The sequence below is a fragment of the Gopherus flavomarginatus genome, chromosome 15 (assembly GCF_025201925.1).
Source record: "Gopherus flavomarginatus isolate rGopFla2 chromosome 15, rGopFla2.mat.asm, whole genome shotgun sequence".
NCBI lineage: Eukaryota > Metazoa > Chordata > Testudines > Testudinidae > Gopherus > Gopherus flavomarginatus.
Window position 1 is genome coordinate 20,098,173 of NC_066631.1, and position 18,934 is coordinate 20,117,106.

At 38.9% G+C, this 18,934-nt stretch overlaps 1 protein-coding gene and 2 long non-coding RNA genes across 3 annotated transcripts in view; 2 read left to right on the forward strand and 1 right to left on the reverse strand.

Moving 5' to 3' along the window:
- The first annotated feature begins 60 nt into the window (after positions 1-60).
- Positions 61-3,891, forward strand: LOC127034591 (uncharacterized). The gene is made up of 3 exons (XR_007769430.1): positions 61-154; positions 3,025-3,295; positions 3,814-3,891. It is a non-coding gene; the product is annotated as an uncharacterized LOC127034591 (long non-coding RNA).
- LOC127034589 (E1A-binding protein p400-like) overlaps positions 1,678-18,934 on the reverse strand; it is a 60,819-nt gene continuing 43,562 nt past the window's right edge. Inside the window, exons 25-39 of the mRNA XM_050923566.1 lie at positions 18,274-18,417; positions 17,088-17,240; positions 16,233-16,316; positions 15,487-15,615; positions 14,913-14,957; positions 14,663-14,816; positions 13,748-13,998; positions 13,336-13,509; positions 11,171-11,307; positions 8,391-8,469; positions 6,497-6,698; positions 6,205-6,320; positions 3,790-3,973; positions 3,157-3,272; positions 1,678-2,552 (exon numbers count right to left, since the gene is read on the reverse strand). Of these exons, the coding sequence (XP_050779523.1) occupies positions 2,490-2,552; positions 3,157-3,272; positions 3,790-3,973; positions 6,205-6,320; positions 6,497-6,698; positions 8,391-8,469; positions 11,171-11,307; positions 13,336-13,509; positions 13,748-13,998; positions 14,663-14,816; positions 14,913-14,957; positions 15,487-15,615; positions 16,233-16,316; positions 17,088-17,240; positions 18,274-18,417 (2,031 nt within the window). The 3' untranslated portion in view covers positions 1,678-2,489. The remainder of the gene's footprint in view (positions 2,553-3,156; positions 3,273-3,789; positions 3,974-6,204; positions 6,321-6,496; positions 6,699-8,390; positions 8,470-11,170; positions 11,308-13,335; positions 13,510-13,747; positions 13,999-14,662; positions 14,817-14,912; positions 14,958-15,486; positions 15,616-16,232; positions 16,317-17,087; positions 17,241-18,273; positions 18,418-18,934) is intronic.
- Positions 3,940-14,266, forward strand: LOC127034592 (uncharacterized). Its single transcript, XR_007769431.1, has 3 exons — positions 3,940-4,034; positions 13,385-13,524; positions 13,877-14,266. It is a non-coding gene; the product is annotated as an uncharacterized LOC127034592 (long non-coding RNA).

Sequence of the window (18,934 nt, forward strand, 5' to 3'; positions counted from 1 at the left end):
CAATGGCTCGAACCAGACAGCGGGAGCAGCAGGATTGCGCTGGGGTAAGGGGCAACGTAGCGGATGTGTCGTCCCCCCCGCACGCCCCCACGCCCGGTGACGGTCCCCAGCTTCCTAGGAGGGGGGAATGGAAAGTGCGGCCCCGGCTCCTGGGGTAAGTGGGTCCCCGCCGGGGGTGCCGAGCTCCCCTCCGCCCTGCTCCGTCGATATTTCAGTATCGTTTTGTGTTCACTTTCCTGTGCCTTATTGAAAGGGGTATGGCTTTCTATTAAAAAAAAAAAAAAAAGGGGAGAAAGGAGGAATCCCTTAGAGCACTGGAGTTGTGAATAGAGTGAATGTACCATTTGAGAAATTACTGTCTTCAGTATAGATGTATTTAGATAGACAAAAGGTGCGTTATGATTTGTTGTGATAAATCCTTTGGGAAGTGCTTAATATGCATTTGTGTAGTTGTTGCCACTTTCAACAGCCAATTGCAGTTAGAGAACTTCAGAATGGTAAATTAATTCCTTTTTAAGGGCTAGCATAATTTCCTCATTTTAGAAAGAAAGCAAGCAGTTAAGAAGCTTTCTTTGGGTAACCTTTATTTTTTGCATCGTTAATCTCATAATAGAATACGTGGTGATAGGTCTTCACTTTTAGCAACCGTGCTAACAATCTGGTTTGGAAATTTGCACAAAAAAACTGTGCACCCATAAACTCTCCTAGACTTTAAGCCCTCACCAGCAATGCTGTGGAATAGCTGAGGGCCAAAAGAGCGTGCAAATGATCATACAGACAACCTGCTTTACTTCAAAATTCCAGCAAAGAGTCCCGTGGCACCGTATAGACTAACAGATGTATTGGAGCATGAGCTTTCATGGGTGAATACCCACTTCCTCAGATGCATGTCACATGCATCCAACAAAGTAGGTATTCACCCAGAAAGCTCATGGTCCAATACGTCTGTTAGTCTATACGGTGCCACAGGACTCTTTGCTGCTTTTACAGATCCAGACTAACATGGCTACCCCTCTGATACTTCAAAATTCCAATATCCATTTCACTAGCTGTGCCATTACGTTCTAGTAGTCAGCTGCTTATGTCTAGTAGCAAGCTGGAATAAAATAAATTTACGTCTGGGATTCAGAGAAGTGGAGCTGAAATTTGCACGTGGGTTGTGATTTTTTTATTCTACATTTTGATTCTGAGCAATTTTTTGGCCAAGTTAAACAGCTGACTCGTGGGGCTCAATCCTGAGATATGCCAACCACTGGTGGCAGCAGCAGGGCTCCAGCGGGGATTTAAAAGGCCTGGGACTCCAGCCGCTGTGGGGAGCCCCGGGCCCTTTAAGGTGCTGCCGGAGCTCCTGCAGCGTGGCTCGGGTGGCACTTTAAAGGGCCCAGGGGTCCCCGCAGTGGCAGGAGCTCTGGGCCCTTTAAAGCGCTGCCAGAGCCAGGCTCAGGTGGGGATTTAAAGGGCACAGTGCGCCTGCCACTGTGGGGAGCCCCGGGCCCTTTGAAGCACCTCCCAAGTCCTGCTGCCACTACAGGTAGCAGCGGCCGGAGCCCTAGGGCCTTTAAATCCCCTCTTCTGGTTGAGGCCATCCCCCTACTCAGGACTCCGGCTTACCGGTAAGTCCTTTAAGTTACTTTCACCCCTGGACATGCACAGAGGAACAGGACAGAAAGAAAGCAATTAATATGAAAAGAAAAGACACTTTATTGTTCAACTTACACTCAGTTTAGGCAGTAGGTCAGTGTTCACTGAATTCCTACTTTACAGTGCTAAAGATTCATCTAAAAATTTACAGTTTGCATTTGTTTCCATACACCTAACAGGACAGCTATTCAGTTATAGTAGATCTAACAAAAAAGTCAGCAGTTTTCATTGTTACGCATTCCATTTAGTGCAAGGCTCCACTAGTAAAATGTAGTTCTGTTTAAAGAATAACTGGCTATTATTCAATATTGCTCTGGAGACAATAGCCTAGCACAATGATGAACATGTTGATTACACCTCTGTCTCTGTAATTTAGTCATTCACTGCTTCGGTACAGAAGGATAGTCATTTTCTGTCAGCAGAAAGTATTTCATTTTAACAGACCTTTTATCTGTGCATTACAATTAATATATTTTCAATGTTGAATAGATTTCTTTTTTCAGATTTCAGTAATAACTTCACTTTTTTACAGACATAAATGCAAGAGCTCAGTCTTCATTTGGAAAATAAAATGTGGACAACCTGCAGATTTTATTGTCATAGTTTAGCAAACAATATACTGTACTTTTCTGCTTATTCTAATGTAATCATTAGTTCAGCACGGTTTCATAGATGCTTTCACAGTATGAAAGTAGGTAACCTCATGTGTACTTTTACTTGCTAATTTTGGTTGAGGCTGCTGAGTTCTGTACACCTGGAGTCAGTGTTTGGAGCGGGACTATTGTCAGGACCTGTTCCTCTATTGACTGGGGTATCACCTGAGCTGTAGCCATTGCTGCAGAAATCATTCAGGCATGGTGACCAGCAGGTGGTGACTGGGACACTACTGCAGTCTGTGACTGAGCCTGAACCTAAATTATAGATGAAGATAAGTTACTAGCTGATTGTACATTTTACATAGTCAAAAATGTGAAACAAAAGTAAGAAATGGCAGAAACTCTGGAGAAGCCTGAGACCAAGAACATGACCGGAAGTCAGGAGAATGAAATGCTATTCCAAAACGTGATACTGTGTGGTTTTGGGCAGATCACTTAATTTCTCAGTAATTAGTTTTGCCATTTATAAAATGAGAGAAATGAGACTAAGATTCCTGGCGTTAATAAAGATAATATTTTGCCCTTATGTAGCACCTATCCGGGGATTTAAAAAATCACCTTACAAACATTATTTCTCAGAAAATGCCTGTGAAGTGAGTAGTGCTTTCATTTTACAGATAGGAAGATACTCATAGAAAGATTGATTTGCTCCAGGTTACAGAACTGATCAGTGGCAGTGCTGACAGCAGAACCTTGGAAAACCCAGTTTTTTAAAAATCCTTGGCAGGTCACTTAAAGGAGAAGATCATCTCTAGTATCTGGCCTACCGATGAGGAAAAAAAAGTAGTCATGCAAAACTGTCAAAACACCACCAAAAAGCATATATCATTTGAATGAGACAGCAAACAAAGCTGCTTACCTTTTCTACACAGTCGCTTGGCCTTGAACAATCTGGGAATGAATGGCTCTGTTGCTGAGTTACTTGATGTGCAAGTTTTGGAAACTGATGGACATGTACATCTAATGTCTGGGCTCCTGCAAATCAGCAGTAAAATAAGGTGCAAATGTTAGTATTCAGAATGTAACACATTTCCTCTAAGAATATCGTAAAAATGTCTAACTGTTCAAATTATATTTCTATCTAACCATATACATTGTGATATAAAATTTAGTTTCAGAGAGGATTTAACAAAAGTCCACTTCCAACGGCAAACAGGACATTTTTCTAGTCTTGCCTACAAATTCCAGTATTCAAAATTAGACACATTCTAGACATATAAAAATAAATGGAAAGAATCAATTATTGTGCATCATGGATATTACTACAAGTTACAAAGTAATGTTGCAACCAAATATATTGTTTAGAAGGGTGCTTTCAATAAGTCTTCTAAAAGCACCCAAAAAGTAGGAAAAATATTAGTCTATGCTATAAATTTAGTAACCTCATTTAAAAACCTTTAAAATTTAAGTGTCAAAGTGGTTCTGAAGTCCAATTAATTTAATAAATTGGAATAAATTTATAAGATTGCCTCTGAGTGAGATTTCTTTGTACCTGCTGCTTTCTGTGGATGCCCAGTGGCAACGCTAATCTCAGTGACAGAGATCTCAGTAAAAGGGAGCGTTTCAACTCCTGCAAATGGTACAATTGGTGGTAAAACAGACACCACTGGAAGATTTTCCTGAGGAACTTGTGCTGCCTGAGGTATTTGGACCTGGATCTGTCCTTGTGCTTGAAGCTGGGAAGCAGAAACAAGAGTCTAAGCAGTAAGGAATCAGGATCAGGTACAGACAAAGAAGGTTAGTGGTTTTTCATTAGATCTTTGCAACATGACAATTATATGTTCAGAAACTGAATATACAAGTTATATCTAATCCACTGGAATAATTTTACACCTAGCTCTGTTGTGCTTGGGACCTTTTTTAAAAAAAAAAAAAATGGTACACTTGAGGTTTGAAACAGTGGTGCCAGTCATGGTAACAGTGAGGGCTGCTCCAGGCCCAAATGTTGTGACTGCAGTGAGCTGCTAGAGTCAATTGCAATTTCTATTCCATAAGATGATTAGTTGTTTCTTTAGTATTAACAACATTTAACTTTTTTTATTATTATTATTTCTGCTGCATATATGATTTGTGCAAAGCTTTCCAGGTTCTGAGATAAAGATTTCATTCAATTATTGTTCTATATCCTATTTAATTTGTTAATAATAAAAAATACTTTGCACATCTATAGTGCCTTCCATCAGAAGTTCTCAAAGCTCTTTACAGTTAATACTCACGTACACTTGCTTAAAGGTAAATAAGTAATAATATCCTCATGCCATGGATGGGTAAACTGAGATTCTAAATTGCTATGGTGACTTGCCCCAGATATCACAGTGAGGGGCTGAGTTACAAAGAGAACCTAAGGAATCTGGGCATCTGTCTCCTGTTCCAACCATTAGAGCACACTTAATGAGCTATACTGAAACACTGTACATCTTCACTGTACATCTACATTTTCTGAACAGCAGAGGACTTACTGAAAGAAAGTGTGTAATGCCAGTCAACAGTGAACCTTCAGACTAAGTAGGAAGAAATGTTGATAAACTTAGAAGCATCACGTTCATTATGTAGACACATCATGAAAGCAGGCAAAGGAGGGCAGATTAAAATAATCAATGGGCATTCTCAGAAGCTCAGTCAGGGAAGAACAAAACCTCCTTTCAGGCAAAATCACGATGTGGGGGGAGCAGCAAAGAATCCTGTGGCACCTTATAGACTAACAGAGGTTTTGGAGCATGAGCTTTCGTGGGTGAATACCCACTTCCTCAGATGCATGTAATGGAAATATCCAGGGGCAGGTATATATATGTGTGCTAGCAAGCAAGCTAGAGATAACGAGGTCAGTTCAATCAGGGAGGATGAGGCCCTGTTCTAGCAGTTGAGGTGTGAAAACCAAGAGAGGAGAAACTGGTTCTGTAATTGGCAAGCCATTCACAGTGGGGGGGAGGTCTTGAAAATCTGGTCACCAGAAGCACCAAACTGGCATAAATGGTCGTGGTTTAAAACCATATAAACAGTACAACAAAAATTCTCCCCCTCCCCCCAATTCCTTTTCTGTTGGTGAAGAAATACTAAGGGCTGGTCTACACTGGGGGGGCTGGTATCGATCTAAGATATGCAACTTCAGCTACGTGAATAGCGTAGCTGAAGTCAAAGTATCTTAGATTGATTTACCTCGGGTCCTCGCAGCGTGGGATCGATGTCCGCGGCTCCCCGTGTCGACTCCACTACCGCCGCTCGCTCCGGTGGAGTTCCGGAGTCGACGGGAGTGCATTCGGGGATTGATATATCGCGTCTAGATGAGACACAATATAGCGATCCCCGAAAAATCGATCGCTACTTGCCGATATGGCGCGTAGTCTGGACGTACCCTAAGAAAAGGGCTGGAGACATGTTTTTCTAAAAAACAACAAGGAGTCTGGTGGCACCTTAAAGACTAACAGATTTATTTGGGCATAAGCTTTCATGAGCACCACGAACGCTTATGTCCAAATAAATCTGTTAGTCTTTAAGGTGCCACCAGACTCCTTGTTGTTTTTGTGGATACAGACTAACACGGCTACCCCCAATGTTTTTCTTAAAACACTCCTTCCTTGTGAGAGCTTTCCTACACTTTTTATTTGGACTGGAGATTAAGGCTACATCTACACAAGCTAAGGGCCTGATTCCCCTACTCGTGTACACGCACTCACACTTGCACTAGGTGAATGAGAGATGGTGTATATATAGCAGTGTACTATATGTCTAGCACAAATCTAGTAGGTTGCACTCATCACAGCTAAGCTGTATTTCCACTGCTGCTACCAGTGCTACTGCAGCTACACTGCTATTTACATTCACTAGCTCAGTGAGAGCTCATGAGTATGTGTACAAGCCCAGGAATAGCACTCCTAGCTTGTAGTCAAGATGTACCCAAAGTGTGTACCTGGGACTGAATCCTTGGGACTTGCACTTCAACTGCTTCTGTGTCCTGCTGCCCAGGAAGCTGGAAATGGACAGGTGTGACTGTTTTAGTAGAAAGCTGAACTCCTGTTGGCTTGGCTGTAAAAAGAAAAATATAGAAGACAATCTCTCATCAGAATGTAAACTGACATTCTTCACCTCCCATCTTCTTTTACTTATTAATTTCCAAATGACTAACACTTACAATGCAAGTTTCTAGCGGTTTTATTTTTAGCAGCAAAATATGAAATAAAAAGTGGAAAAAAACAGGTTACCTGACATAACCTGAGCCATTAATGGCGTTTGGGTCTGCCATGTTGTGAGACCGGTGGTTAGTATTGATGATGCTGCCACAGACATTCCTGCTTGAGAACTGTGAGTAGATATTACAGTCACTAATTCTCTTGGAGCAGTGGGTACTGCAGCTGTTTGTTGCTGCCCAAGTACCACCTCAGCTGTACTTGTACCTCCTGAAGCCTAGAAAGTGTTATACAAAGTAACGAAGTATCACGGTCAATTCATTCTAGAATATAAGGTGTTTTTTAAAATATACAATACAACGCATGATGTTTGACAAGAGCCTGAGATAGACACAGTGAACAAGTATGAATGAATTAATAAATAAGTACATTTGATCTGTTCTTTGTGCTGAATGACATTTTCCATATAATAAAATATAGCCTAGGATAAAGACACAGGAATCTTGTCCATATTCATTATTTGACACCAATTTACATCCTTGAACAGTACGCCTGTAATATTTGAGAGTTCAGAAGCGAAGGACAATATTTATTAGAATTTTCAATGTTAATTTTCTAGTGCAGGTGGCCTGTGACTGACCCTGCCAAACGTTAACTAAAAGAATGAACACCATTTCCAATCGTGGGGATTTTAGAGATTCAAGACTGTGTACTCCGATAGGCTGCGAACAATTAGCTGAGCATTTCAAAGCTTTTTCAAAATGATATTGCTATACACACAGTAAGAATGGATTGCTTCCAAACTGTTTCATAGATTTGAGATTTTCACTTAAAGAGTACTGTTCATGGTCTGTGTCTAATAACTAAATTTAAAGGGTTTTATAAAGTACATGTTTTTAAATTAACATTAGTGTTTCATTGACTTTCTCTCTTTTCCAATCATGTTGGATGTATCCCTGATTGGTGGAGATTAAAACCTCACAAGGGACTAGACTGGATGGTCCAGTAGGCACATCTGCACATCTAACTGATTTGATCTGAGTTTAGAGCATCATCAGCTTTCTCAGTTTAAGTGAAGACAAAAGCACCTTTCTCGCCCAACCTGCTCATGCAACACCACACAAAGGGCCCAATCCTGCAATCAGATTTGCTAGCACAGACTCCTGCAGTTATGTGGCGCTTCACTGAAGTTAATTGAACTCTAAGGCCACGGGGATCAAGGCTTGCTAATCCAGTTGTAGGACCAGGACCTAGAAGAATACATATTTCTGCACATATAAATATTTAGTGGAAATATCGAAATTTCAGCTTTTTAATTAATCCTGCCAGGTTGGCTATCACAGTCTTTACTGACTGTGGCTGAAGCTGGGCTTCTGCTTCCTGTATAGCTAGCTGCTGAATTTAGAGCTGGCAAGCACACAGCTGTGGGCCTGTCTGCTGTTCAGTCAAAGCCTAAAACAATAGGAGGCGGGGGGTGGGGGGGAATATTAATTGTTGCTACCTTTTTTTCTTTTGCATTATAGTGTTATTTATTTGTTACAGCTCTTCACTGTAAAAATCCTGTTTTTTCCTGCTAAAGCCTGCAAAAGATGTATCCTGAAATGGGCCATTAGCTGTATGTACCAAAAATTGGGTCAGAGGAGTATGAATGACTTCATAAAAATATTGCAATACAACAAGGTGCCTTTCTGCTTCTGATCTGGTATCATTTTGCGGACATTTTAAAAGCCACAAAGTCTGAAAAAGAAATGGATCTGGAATTTACATAGGTAGAAGAAATGCTGATAGCTTTGATGTACTGGCAAATGGGGTTTAAATACTCTACACTGATATAGAATGATTTTGAAACGTCCATGAAAAATATTAATTTTCCTCAACCCATTTAAATGTTACTTGTACAGATAATACATACGTAACGAATATGACGACATTACACAATAAAGTAAACTTCTAGAGAGAGCGAATGTACCTTTTGCTCTTTTGACATAGACACTGTACAGCAGAATGCAGCCTGAATCCTGGAGGATGGCTTGTCACCGTTATTTCTACTGGAAGTAAATATGATATAGTTTAAATAGTTGATTTTTGAAAGGTTCTATAAAAACGTCCAAGAACAGAAAATCTTGCATCATAACTAATAGCTTGTGAATAAGAAAAGATTTGAGAACTGAGAATTACATCCTCTCTCCCTTTATTACTTAATTCTATAATTTTTGGGCCCTAGACTTTGGGGTTATCTGCACACTTGCACAAGTTTAGTTAAAGCAGTGCAAACACAAGTAGACATACTCTATTGCAGAGGCCCCCAAACTGTGGGGTGTGCCCCTGTAGGGGGGCCCAGAGGAATGTTTGGGGGAGATGTGGAGGATGGGGCTAGGCCACCCCCCACAACGGGTGGAGAGGGAGCACCACCCAGCCCTGCTCCACTCTAAGCTCTGGCCCCATCCCAGCAATGGCCCCCGACTGCGGCTCTGCATCTGGCCCCGGCCCCACTCCTGGCCTCAGACTCACCCCCAGCTGCGGCCCCTTTACCCCATCCATGTTCCCCTCCTCCTGGTTTTGGGGGGACACAGACATGGGTAAGGGGGGGATTACCCTGAAAAGTTTGGGCACCACTGCTCTATTGGTTTAAAACTGGTTACATCGGTTTACCTTGCCCTGAACATATATAAAAGAGGTTTAAATCTACATAGGAGCTTGTCTAGATGAACAGTTAGTGTGCTGCAAGCTGGGGTGTAAAACTACAGCATGCTAGCCTGTTGCACACTAAAGGCTTGTCTACACTTGAAACCCTAGAGCGGCATAGCAGTTGCACTGAAGTGCACTGTTGTGCTTCAGCGTATACATTACTGATCCTAACGGGAAGGATTCTCCCATCAGCAAAAGTAATCCACCCCACTCTCCCAGAGAGGCTGTAGCTAAATTGATGGAAAAATTCTTCTGTCAAGCTAGCGCTGGCTACAGCAGGGTCTAGGTCAGTTTAACTACACAGCTCAGGGGTGTGGATTTTTCACAACTCTGAGCAACGCAGCTGGGTCAACCTAACTCTTTAGTGGAGACCAGGCCTAGCTCTTGGTGTGACCCTGCTGCTTATCCTATTGATGGATGCTAGATGTTCCCTGGTGCCCTTTATATAACGTGGTTTGAAACAGCAATAGGTGAAATGTACTAGGAATCATCTAGAGTGCAGCGACCAAGCGGTCAGTGCACAGCAGGCTGGAGCAATATAGATTTACACACCAGCTTGACACACACTGTTTGTCTAGACATGCCTTAAGAGTGTCCATACACAAAGTTACATTGATTTAATTAAACTGATTTTTTTAAAATCACACCTTTAGTTAAACTGGTGCATGTGTGTGAAGATTAGGCCTTTGTTTGATGTCTACAAGGTTCAAAAGCGACGACAGCAAACTAGATAAGGACTGGAGTTCAGATTTACACTCTAATCCTGATCTATATCTTGCCCATCATCTTCCCACTCTCCCTTCCTATCAAACATAAAAGTGAAAAGCAGTCATTGTTTCTGGATGTCCTAAATATAATTGATCCAGGTTGCCAAAATACAGCCTGGATGGAACAATGAGGTTTCTCCAATAATCTTGTTTTACAGCAATTGAGACCTCCTCCTCTCTTGATGAGCAGAAGTTGTAGGATTGTGGCTCTCAAGTAACAGTCATGCTATAGTGTGTGCAGAGGCACCCTGTTGTACTGGAAATCCTTGGAAGGAGTTCTGTCTGACCCAAAACACACTGCACACCCACAGCAGTTCTGCCACCCTTTCAACAGATGCAACATGCACTCCAGTCCCTGCCTGGCTAGTTCTGATGGCTAGTTATCCTTTTCAGAGTAGCTAGATGTGTGAAGTGCTCAGTTTATATCAATAACATTTAAATATGAAGATAACTGTGTTGATGTTTAAACTGTCAGCTATTTCACTGCTGATCATTTTAGCTGAACAAAACTATAGTGCTTATCCCACAGTCTTAAAATTGCCTCTCATACCTCTGCATGTGCCAAAAGACCCAGTGGTCCTGACCCATCTAACAAAACTTCCAACTCCCCCTTTTACTGTTGTTCTACATTGTCCTCAGTTATACCTGTTGTACCCCATAGTTCAGATTTTGGCCTCAGTAAGGTTACAGCAACCCCCATTATACCACAATGGGATGGCACAGGTGTAGTAGAGGGCACAATTTAATCTGCAGACCTTCTTACTGGATATGATGCATGACATGTAAAGAACCCAGTTTGGCTCTAAAAGCTTATTGTAAGTTAGCAGGTTGTTGGTTCTAAAAAATGGACAAATCAATGAATTTCACTATGCCATTTTTAAAGAGTCACTCTTAAGGTTGGACCATAGTTGCAGAGTTTTATGAAGTTCTCATTACTCAAAAGGATGGTAGCCGTATTGCTGGGATTAAGAGGGGCATAAGGAAGATAACTGATCAGTGGGACATGCCCATCTCACTATTCATACAGCTAGCTGGCGGTGCAATTGAGACATTACAACAAGTAATGTGAGTACTGCAAGTACTGAAGCATGATTTGGATTCTTCAGGAAGGTGATCATGCCAAAACTGAAATTCACAAGAATATCTGTGGAATCAGAACACCTTTGACAAGTATAATGGAATTGTCTGTGTGTTTGCATCTCTCTCTGACACACATACACACACACACACACTCTCAACATCATTTTTATCAGATTTAAAACATGTAAATGATATGGGCTTTAAGTAAACATACAGAGATTTAACTGAGGGACTTCTTTTTCTTGCTATCTTTTTCATTAAATCAAAGCGACTCATGTAAAGTTGGGTGTGTGCAGCATTCTGATCTTCAGCATAGATTTGCCTGGTACAAACAGGGTGACTACTGATGTTCTGAAATAAAAATAGCATCAGATGATAAATGCCGTAAGTCACCACTGTAATATCTCAAAAAATATATGTTTACATTAAAATGGACTGACACATTCTAATTCAATTTTTTGCCACTTGAAGATACTAAAAAGAAATAACTGCCTGGTCATTTTTGTTTAAAGTTTACAAACTAATCAGTTATTAAATAGTCACTTCTATAGTGTTTTTCACCATCAGGGAATTTTGGAAATGTCAGTTAAACCTGAAAACACCATGTAATTTCCTAACTTTATAGATAAAAAACTGAGTCAAAGACATGAAGTGACTTGTGTAAGGTTATTCATCAAATCAGTGTCAGAGCAAGGAATAACACAGATGAGTTTTTTTTCCAATGATCAGACCGTGTTTCTCTCTTTTTCTGGGGACAGAAACATATTTGCATAAATAATAAGCTCATATCTGTGGTTCATCTCTCACTCTAAGGACTCAAGAAATGTTTTTATAATAATAGGTGTGTGCATTGTCTGTCTGTCTCTCTCGTAACTCAACTTTTCTTAACTGTTAAGGTTATAATAATCATATAATAATCACTGGATTATCTCCCTGACCTGATTGCAAAGAGGTAAATCCTTTATATTGACAAAAGAAAGTTAGAAACTTAATTTTAACTTGTTTACTATATAGTGCAAAATTAAGTTTGACATGTGTCTTATTTGATATCGTCAGGTGTAAACTCTCTCTGAAAACCACACTCATAACTAGTTTTTGCTTTCTCCTTTAGATGACCTTCAAAAATCAGTCATAAAAGAGAAGATATTGTTACAGTATTTTAGTTTTATTTTTGCACACTATAGTTATAGCCAATTAACAGTAATGCTTCTAAATTGCACAGACAACATTTCAGGGAGCCTCACTTATGATTCAGTGTTGGTATGTGATAAAGTCCGATAATAATTTGAGTCCAAAAAATCACTTCCAAAAAGATACCACAACTAATCCAGGAGGCACCAATTAGAGTTGACCCAAAGAATTAAATTATTTAACACTAACACTTTTGCCTCTACTCTGTATAAAAGCAAGAGGTGAGTGAAATATTTTTGGCAAATAGTAAACATTTGCCAAAAAATGCATTTGGGGGACAGGGAGCTCAAACTATTTGTGAATTCAGGTCAAATTCAGCAAATAGTTTCAGCTAATAAATAAATAAATAAATAAAATTTGGATACATCAACATCTCATTTCGACAATACTGATTTGAGTTGACATTTAAAACATTTCATTTGGCTCAAACAAAAAAAATTTTTTTTTGTTTTTTCATTTAGGTGAAAATTTAGTTTTGGCTAGAAACTAAATCTTTTTTCTGATTTTTTGGTTTGACTACTAAATGTAAAATAAATTATTCGTTTAGAGCTAATTAAGACATATTCAAACAGAATTTACTACTGTGCTGTAACTTGTTTAACTGAAACACTAAAATCAGTCTGCTCTTCTCTATAAATTATTCTCATTTTATTCCAGGATGTCTGTTTCAATCCTTAATCAGTGACAGAGAATCAGGCTTTGGTGAAGATTGAACCACCATTGCTTGGATCAAATTTAAGTACCCAGTCAATAAGGGAAAGTTATAATCTACACCATAGTATGAACGTTAATTCAGATGTTTTAATTTCTTCCTTAATATCAGGTGTAATCACAATCATTTATTTTGTTAATCTATATATTCTGTACTCTCTGTTACACAACTGTATTTTATTCAAACTAGTCAGTCAAAGTAGGCATGTAAAATTTTGTCCAGTACTAGCGGAATACACTTTGTAAATTTATTTAATGTGATATATTAAACACACTCAATATTGATTGTCTGTTGTGAGAAATGTGTATAATGCTTGCCAATAGACCACGGTATACAGAGTTTTACAGTATATGCTTGCTGAACAGTAGGGCAACTTTTCAGTAAATCAAGAAAAATGCTGTACAGTCTACAATGCAAACTGAATAAATTGGTGCCCCTAGTGTGTTAAAGAAATGCACAATTCAATTTAAACTCACCTTTCTTTCCTCTCTTGGAATAATAACATTTTCATATCGATTTTGGCAGTGTTTTGGTGAGCGATAAACTTGGTTGTATGAGTTAACAAGGTCACTAACAAGATCCCAATTGGGTGTGTGCACTGGTGACATAATGGCAAGATTTGAAGGACGCTCCAGTAACTGCTTCACTGCCTGGAAAAGAAGAAGGTATAAGACTCAGGATGTCACTACTAATACTAGAAAGTGTAAAGTAAATGTTGTGTGTGTGGGTGTGTCACCAAATTAATTAGATTTCACAGACACTGAAAATAACTTTGTAGAGAGAAAGTCAGAGAAAAGTTATTTCTGGAGCCAATAAACAAACTATAGTTAAAAGCAAAAATTAAAAAAACTCAAAAAGCCCAATAATGAAACAAAAGGACTTTATTACTTGTAGCAGTGCCCAGTCTTCACTGATCAGCCACTCAGGATTGTCTTGTCCAGCTGCTGCCCGTCCAGCCTCAGCAGCTGGTTTGACAACAGCAGGCAAAGGTTTTGCAAAATATGTTTGCTGTTTCAGCAGGATGGTCTTCTGTTGGCTACCCTTTCGATGCATTTTCAACATTCTTGGAGTCGCTCGGTGAAAAAGTGACTGAGGAATAGCCACTTCTCCATGCCGATGTTTATTCCTCCTACCTGCAGCTATCAGTGGAAAGAGAGGATCTTTTCAGTGAAAGGATGGATGGAACTTGGTTAAAGCAAAAAATCCATAACAAAAAAATGACTATATCAGTCATCTGACTCTACTAGAGAACTGTTCACAATACTGTGTCTTGCATGTAAAAAGGTGTCTACCTTCATTTTATTGTCAGCTCTGAATAAATGTAATAAGACCAGTGATTTCTAACTTAACTCTTCCATCATAATAGCTTTGACTTCCTTTAAATATTACTAAACCACAGCTACTATAGTTTTTCATTTTTGTTTTTACTGTAGCTTAGATAATGTACTGAATGTGATTCTCAAGATAGGAAATAAGCCTAATTGGGGGTGGAGGCAAGAGGAGAATAAACACAGGTTTCACTGCTCAGTCCCTGTTAATTTCATTCATTCATTTCTATTTCTAGTTCAGAGAATAAAGGTTAAGACTTTTGGCACTCAATTTTCAAAAGGCACTCCACCCTGTCTCTAAGACAGCACTCAAAATCCTTCACATCAATAAAAAAAATCTAATTTGCTTAGAGAAATGGTATACAAAACACCCTAATCTTTAGGTGTGAACATATAAATGTGTTTTAAAATTTGGCCACTTGAGTTTGTGAAATTTTCCATTTTATTTACAAAGAAATAAATAAGGAAAGGCTACCAGATGGATCCATTCTGAATTGCTTACTCTCCTTCCTGGCATACAAAGGGGGCAGCTTAGACTCTGAAATTGGTGTGGAATCATACATCAGACGCGTGACAGAATCAATGTAGACGTTATTGTGATCTGGAAGCAGAGTAAGGGGAGTCCAAATCTGGAAAAAAAAAAAAACAGATTATATGTCATCATGATTAGTTAACTAACTGCAGATAGGTTTATTTCCTCTTCAAAAAAAAAGTTACTGACTTACTGGCATTCTTTCTATTTGCCCATCTGGGTCTTCATAGACATATTCCTGTACAAGAAAGATACAACTTAATGATAGCAATGATACCAGTGAAGAGATCTCAACATATACAAACAAGCAGCTAACAATAATTAGGTATATTTACAGTAACTATAGTAAATAAATTACATTTACTCCAAAATTAAATGTAAGTGCATTAATGAAGCAGATCAGCTTCAAGTGCAGCACACTATCACTCCCAGCTGCATCAGTGCTTTCATTTCCACCTGCTTCTCCTCTGCCTTCTCTCAAGCCTCATCCCTAATCTCTCTTGACCTCCCATTTTTTGTTTGCTTTGCCAACAATGCCAGATGTCAAGACAAATCAGCCTATGGACTTGCTGTTTTTTTCCCCAAACAGAAACCATCAATCCTACAAAATTAGAAAAGATTAGGGTCACTTCTGTGGACAAGACTACAAATGAGAGTTAAAGGGTACAAAAAGTGTGATAGGTACCACCAACTCACCCTTAAATGCACCACTGATCATCACAAAACAATTTCATGAAAGGCAAGGACTAAGGTTACTTTGAAATTACCATGTTATATGCATCTTGCCTAGTGTAGGTTAGGAGCTCTTCCTCCTCTTCCCACTGCATTTTATCTTCCTTTTCCTTTAGCTTCTTGATATGACTGACTTCCCACTCTCTGTTTGCAGTTTTCAACTCCTTTCAACAGGGAAATTCAGTAAAATTAAATTAAGCCTTACAGCATTGCAAATCTCAGAAAGTAACTGCCTAGCTTTTCACAAAAAATTAAATAATATTTAGAAGTGGATGGTCACATATGTGGATATGATAACCAAGGAATGGATGCATTTATTGACATGACAACATAGTAAACTCTTTGTACCACACTAAGAGCAACCTGAATTCTCATGCAGGAAGACAGGAAATGCCAGGACACAGAAACAAACCTACCACTCCATCCATATACACAAAACTTATTTTAGCGAGGATAAATGCTCACTAAGTCTTTTTTGTCCTATTTAGTTTGTTTTTTAAATGTAATGTTGAGCACAACCATTTTGAACAAAGCTTCAGTAGTATTTTTCTAATGTATTTATTTAGTGTGTGCACAGTTGTCTAGCCAATGGCATCTTTAGTGGTGTGCTGCAGTTCTTCTAGGCCATTGCTGAACCTAGTCAGCAGGCATTCATTGACAACGTGCGTCATCGTCTGTATTGCGCCGCAGCTGCACAAAGGGCTGTCACAAAAGCCTCAGCGATACTGGTTACCATTTTTTTAAAATGGTATATTGCCAGTAGCAAAATGTATTTCCTTACCTCATTGACTTTCTGCTTTCCCTGATCATTGTAGTCGTGAAATAATTCCAAGTAATTCAAAGCATACTTTTCAATTGGAGTCAGCTGTTTAGGAAAACACATTTTCAAATACTGCTAGTTATTTAGGTTTATAATTAAAATACAAACCTAGTTTACTAATTATTTAGGAAAAAGAGCATTCTTTATTTCTGACACACACAAAAATAGCATGGTCTGATGGTCAGAACACAAGCCTGAGGGCCAAAAATTCCCAAGTTCTAATCCTAGCTCTGTTACTGACTCACAGTATGGCCGGGGATAGGCCAGAAGGTATTGGTCTCCATTTTGCCATCTGAAAAAGGAAGACAATACCACCTGAACACTGTAAAGAAGCCTTAATTGCTTTCCAGTAAGCAGGATATTAACTCTCTGTTTAGTCTCTGCACAGGGTGTCCATAGAGCAAGAAGGAGGCAGGGATGGGATACGAAGGTCTAATCAGACTAAGGAAATAGAGGAAACTCTAAAAATAGCTAACTTGATCATTAGGAAGAAGATAGAGGGTTGCACATATATCTGGGAAGGTGCTGGGCTGTAACCTAAGCTGGGGTTGCTTTCTGGTTATGTAAAACCATTTACTTGTACCCCAGAGCACTGACTCTCTCAAGCGAAAACTTGCTGACTGAAAAGTTTGTGTTGATGACCCAAGTAATAGTCTGAGCTAGTTATGCCAATCAAAGGCTTTGCAATTAATTGCTGTTTGATGCCAGTGAGGTGATGTTGGGGTATTTCAATAAAATTCTGTTTCATTACCACACAGGAAGTTATTTTCAAATGTTTCCAAAGGCTAGATATAAAAATAAGACGCATAATTCTACCAGATCCATAATGTCATCCAATTCCTTTAACTGTGACGGAGCCTTAATACTTCTTGGACAGCGTAACTCTGAAGTTACTTCAGTTCTTGACTCAATTCTTGCCTCTTGTGCATATTTTCCAAGATCCTCTTTTCTCTGTTCAACGCTAAGAGTCTTTAGAAAATATTAAAAACATTGTAAGAAAAAAATAGTGTGATTGTAGTAAAAAGTTACATTGGAATTGGACTCTACTCTCAATTTTAGAAAAGTAAACACACTTATGAGAATCTTAGCTGAATATAAAGCCATTTTTCATTTGATTCAATGAACAAAGCTAGGAATAGGGCAATAGCACAACTGTGGAAATAAAGAACTGATGATGTGCACAAACAAACAATAATGGTAGTTTTCTCATCATTGACCTCTCTTTATTTTCTTTTATTACCTCAGATTTCAAAAGTCACCACACAATTTTTCAGCAGATGTGCTAAAATTAAACAAAATGAGAACACATGATGTGCCCCCTCATCCATCAAAGAAAAAAATGTCTCAGCTGAAGTAAACTTTAACCATCAAAGAATTGGGACCAGATTTTAGTAATACAAATCTATGGCATGCTACAGAATGAACAGTTCCAAAGCTTTATTCTCTGGAGCGCTTGCTGTAATCATTTAGTTCATTCTTTAAATTTAATCTTATAAGGATTACCAATAGATCTGTGTGTAACACTCAGGCATATATCATTATAGTATTTAAATGATGATTTTGTTGACCACAATCTTTTCTAGGTGTGATTCATGTGAAATTTATATCCCAAGTTTTGTTTTGAGTTTCAGGCAAAAAACTTCAGCCCAAATCACTGACTTTCAAATGATTTCATGTTACAGCCCCGCCAAACCCACTGAATTTACATGGTTTTGATGCCAAAACAATAAAAAACTTTTGCTTCACCCCAAAACTCTGCCACAGTGCATCCCAAAGAAGAATCTAAGCATGTTTTTCAGCAAATCTGGGCAGAATCTGTATGCACGTGAATGATGCCAAGACATCATACTGATCCCTGAGTGATTATGTCTAAATTAAACTTTTTTCATTCTTGATACCATGCAAAAGTTAAAATATTGGGGTACAAGTAACCTGTCTGATAACAAAAACATTTCAGTGGAAATGAAGTCAGGCTATTAGTATTTCTGTTCCTCTCTCTTACCTCTGCAAAAAGTCGTGCAACTTTGGACGAGATTGTTTCTGCCAGAGAAGGTTTCTCAGAAAGGACCACAAACTCCCCAGCTCTGATTCTGAAATCAAGGTCCTCTAATGAAGAATGGACTTCAAATAACTCCTGAGCAGTTTGCTGAAAGTCAAAAAGGTGTTTTGGATTCCCAATTATAATTAGAAAATTTGAAATGGCTGATTTTATCTTAAATCCACATCCTTGGTTCTTTCAGTAAACAGGGAGAATTATAATTGCATTACCTATTACCTATGAAAATTCTTAACACATAATACAAGATGATCTTAAGGTCATTCTCAACTTGACCTGTCTTGACAATGGTCTCATATGACAGACTTTGTCTTATGGAGTGCAGAGGACATAAAAGAGTTATCCTATTTCTTTCTATAGCCCATCCTGTCCACAGTGGGAAATAGGAGTCATTGCTGAAACAACTTATTTTCATTTAGCCTAACAGTGTACTACCAGGAAATTAATTTTAAAAAAATCACCCCACACAAATCTGAAAAATTCTCCTGGATGAAATTTTACTTTAAATGTAAAGGAATGTTTCTACATTCATTTCATAGTTACTAAGTGCTACAGACCAATCGATGTAGCTTTTAAACTAGCCTTGTAAAATCATCATGAAAATTTC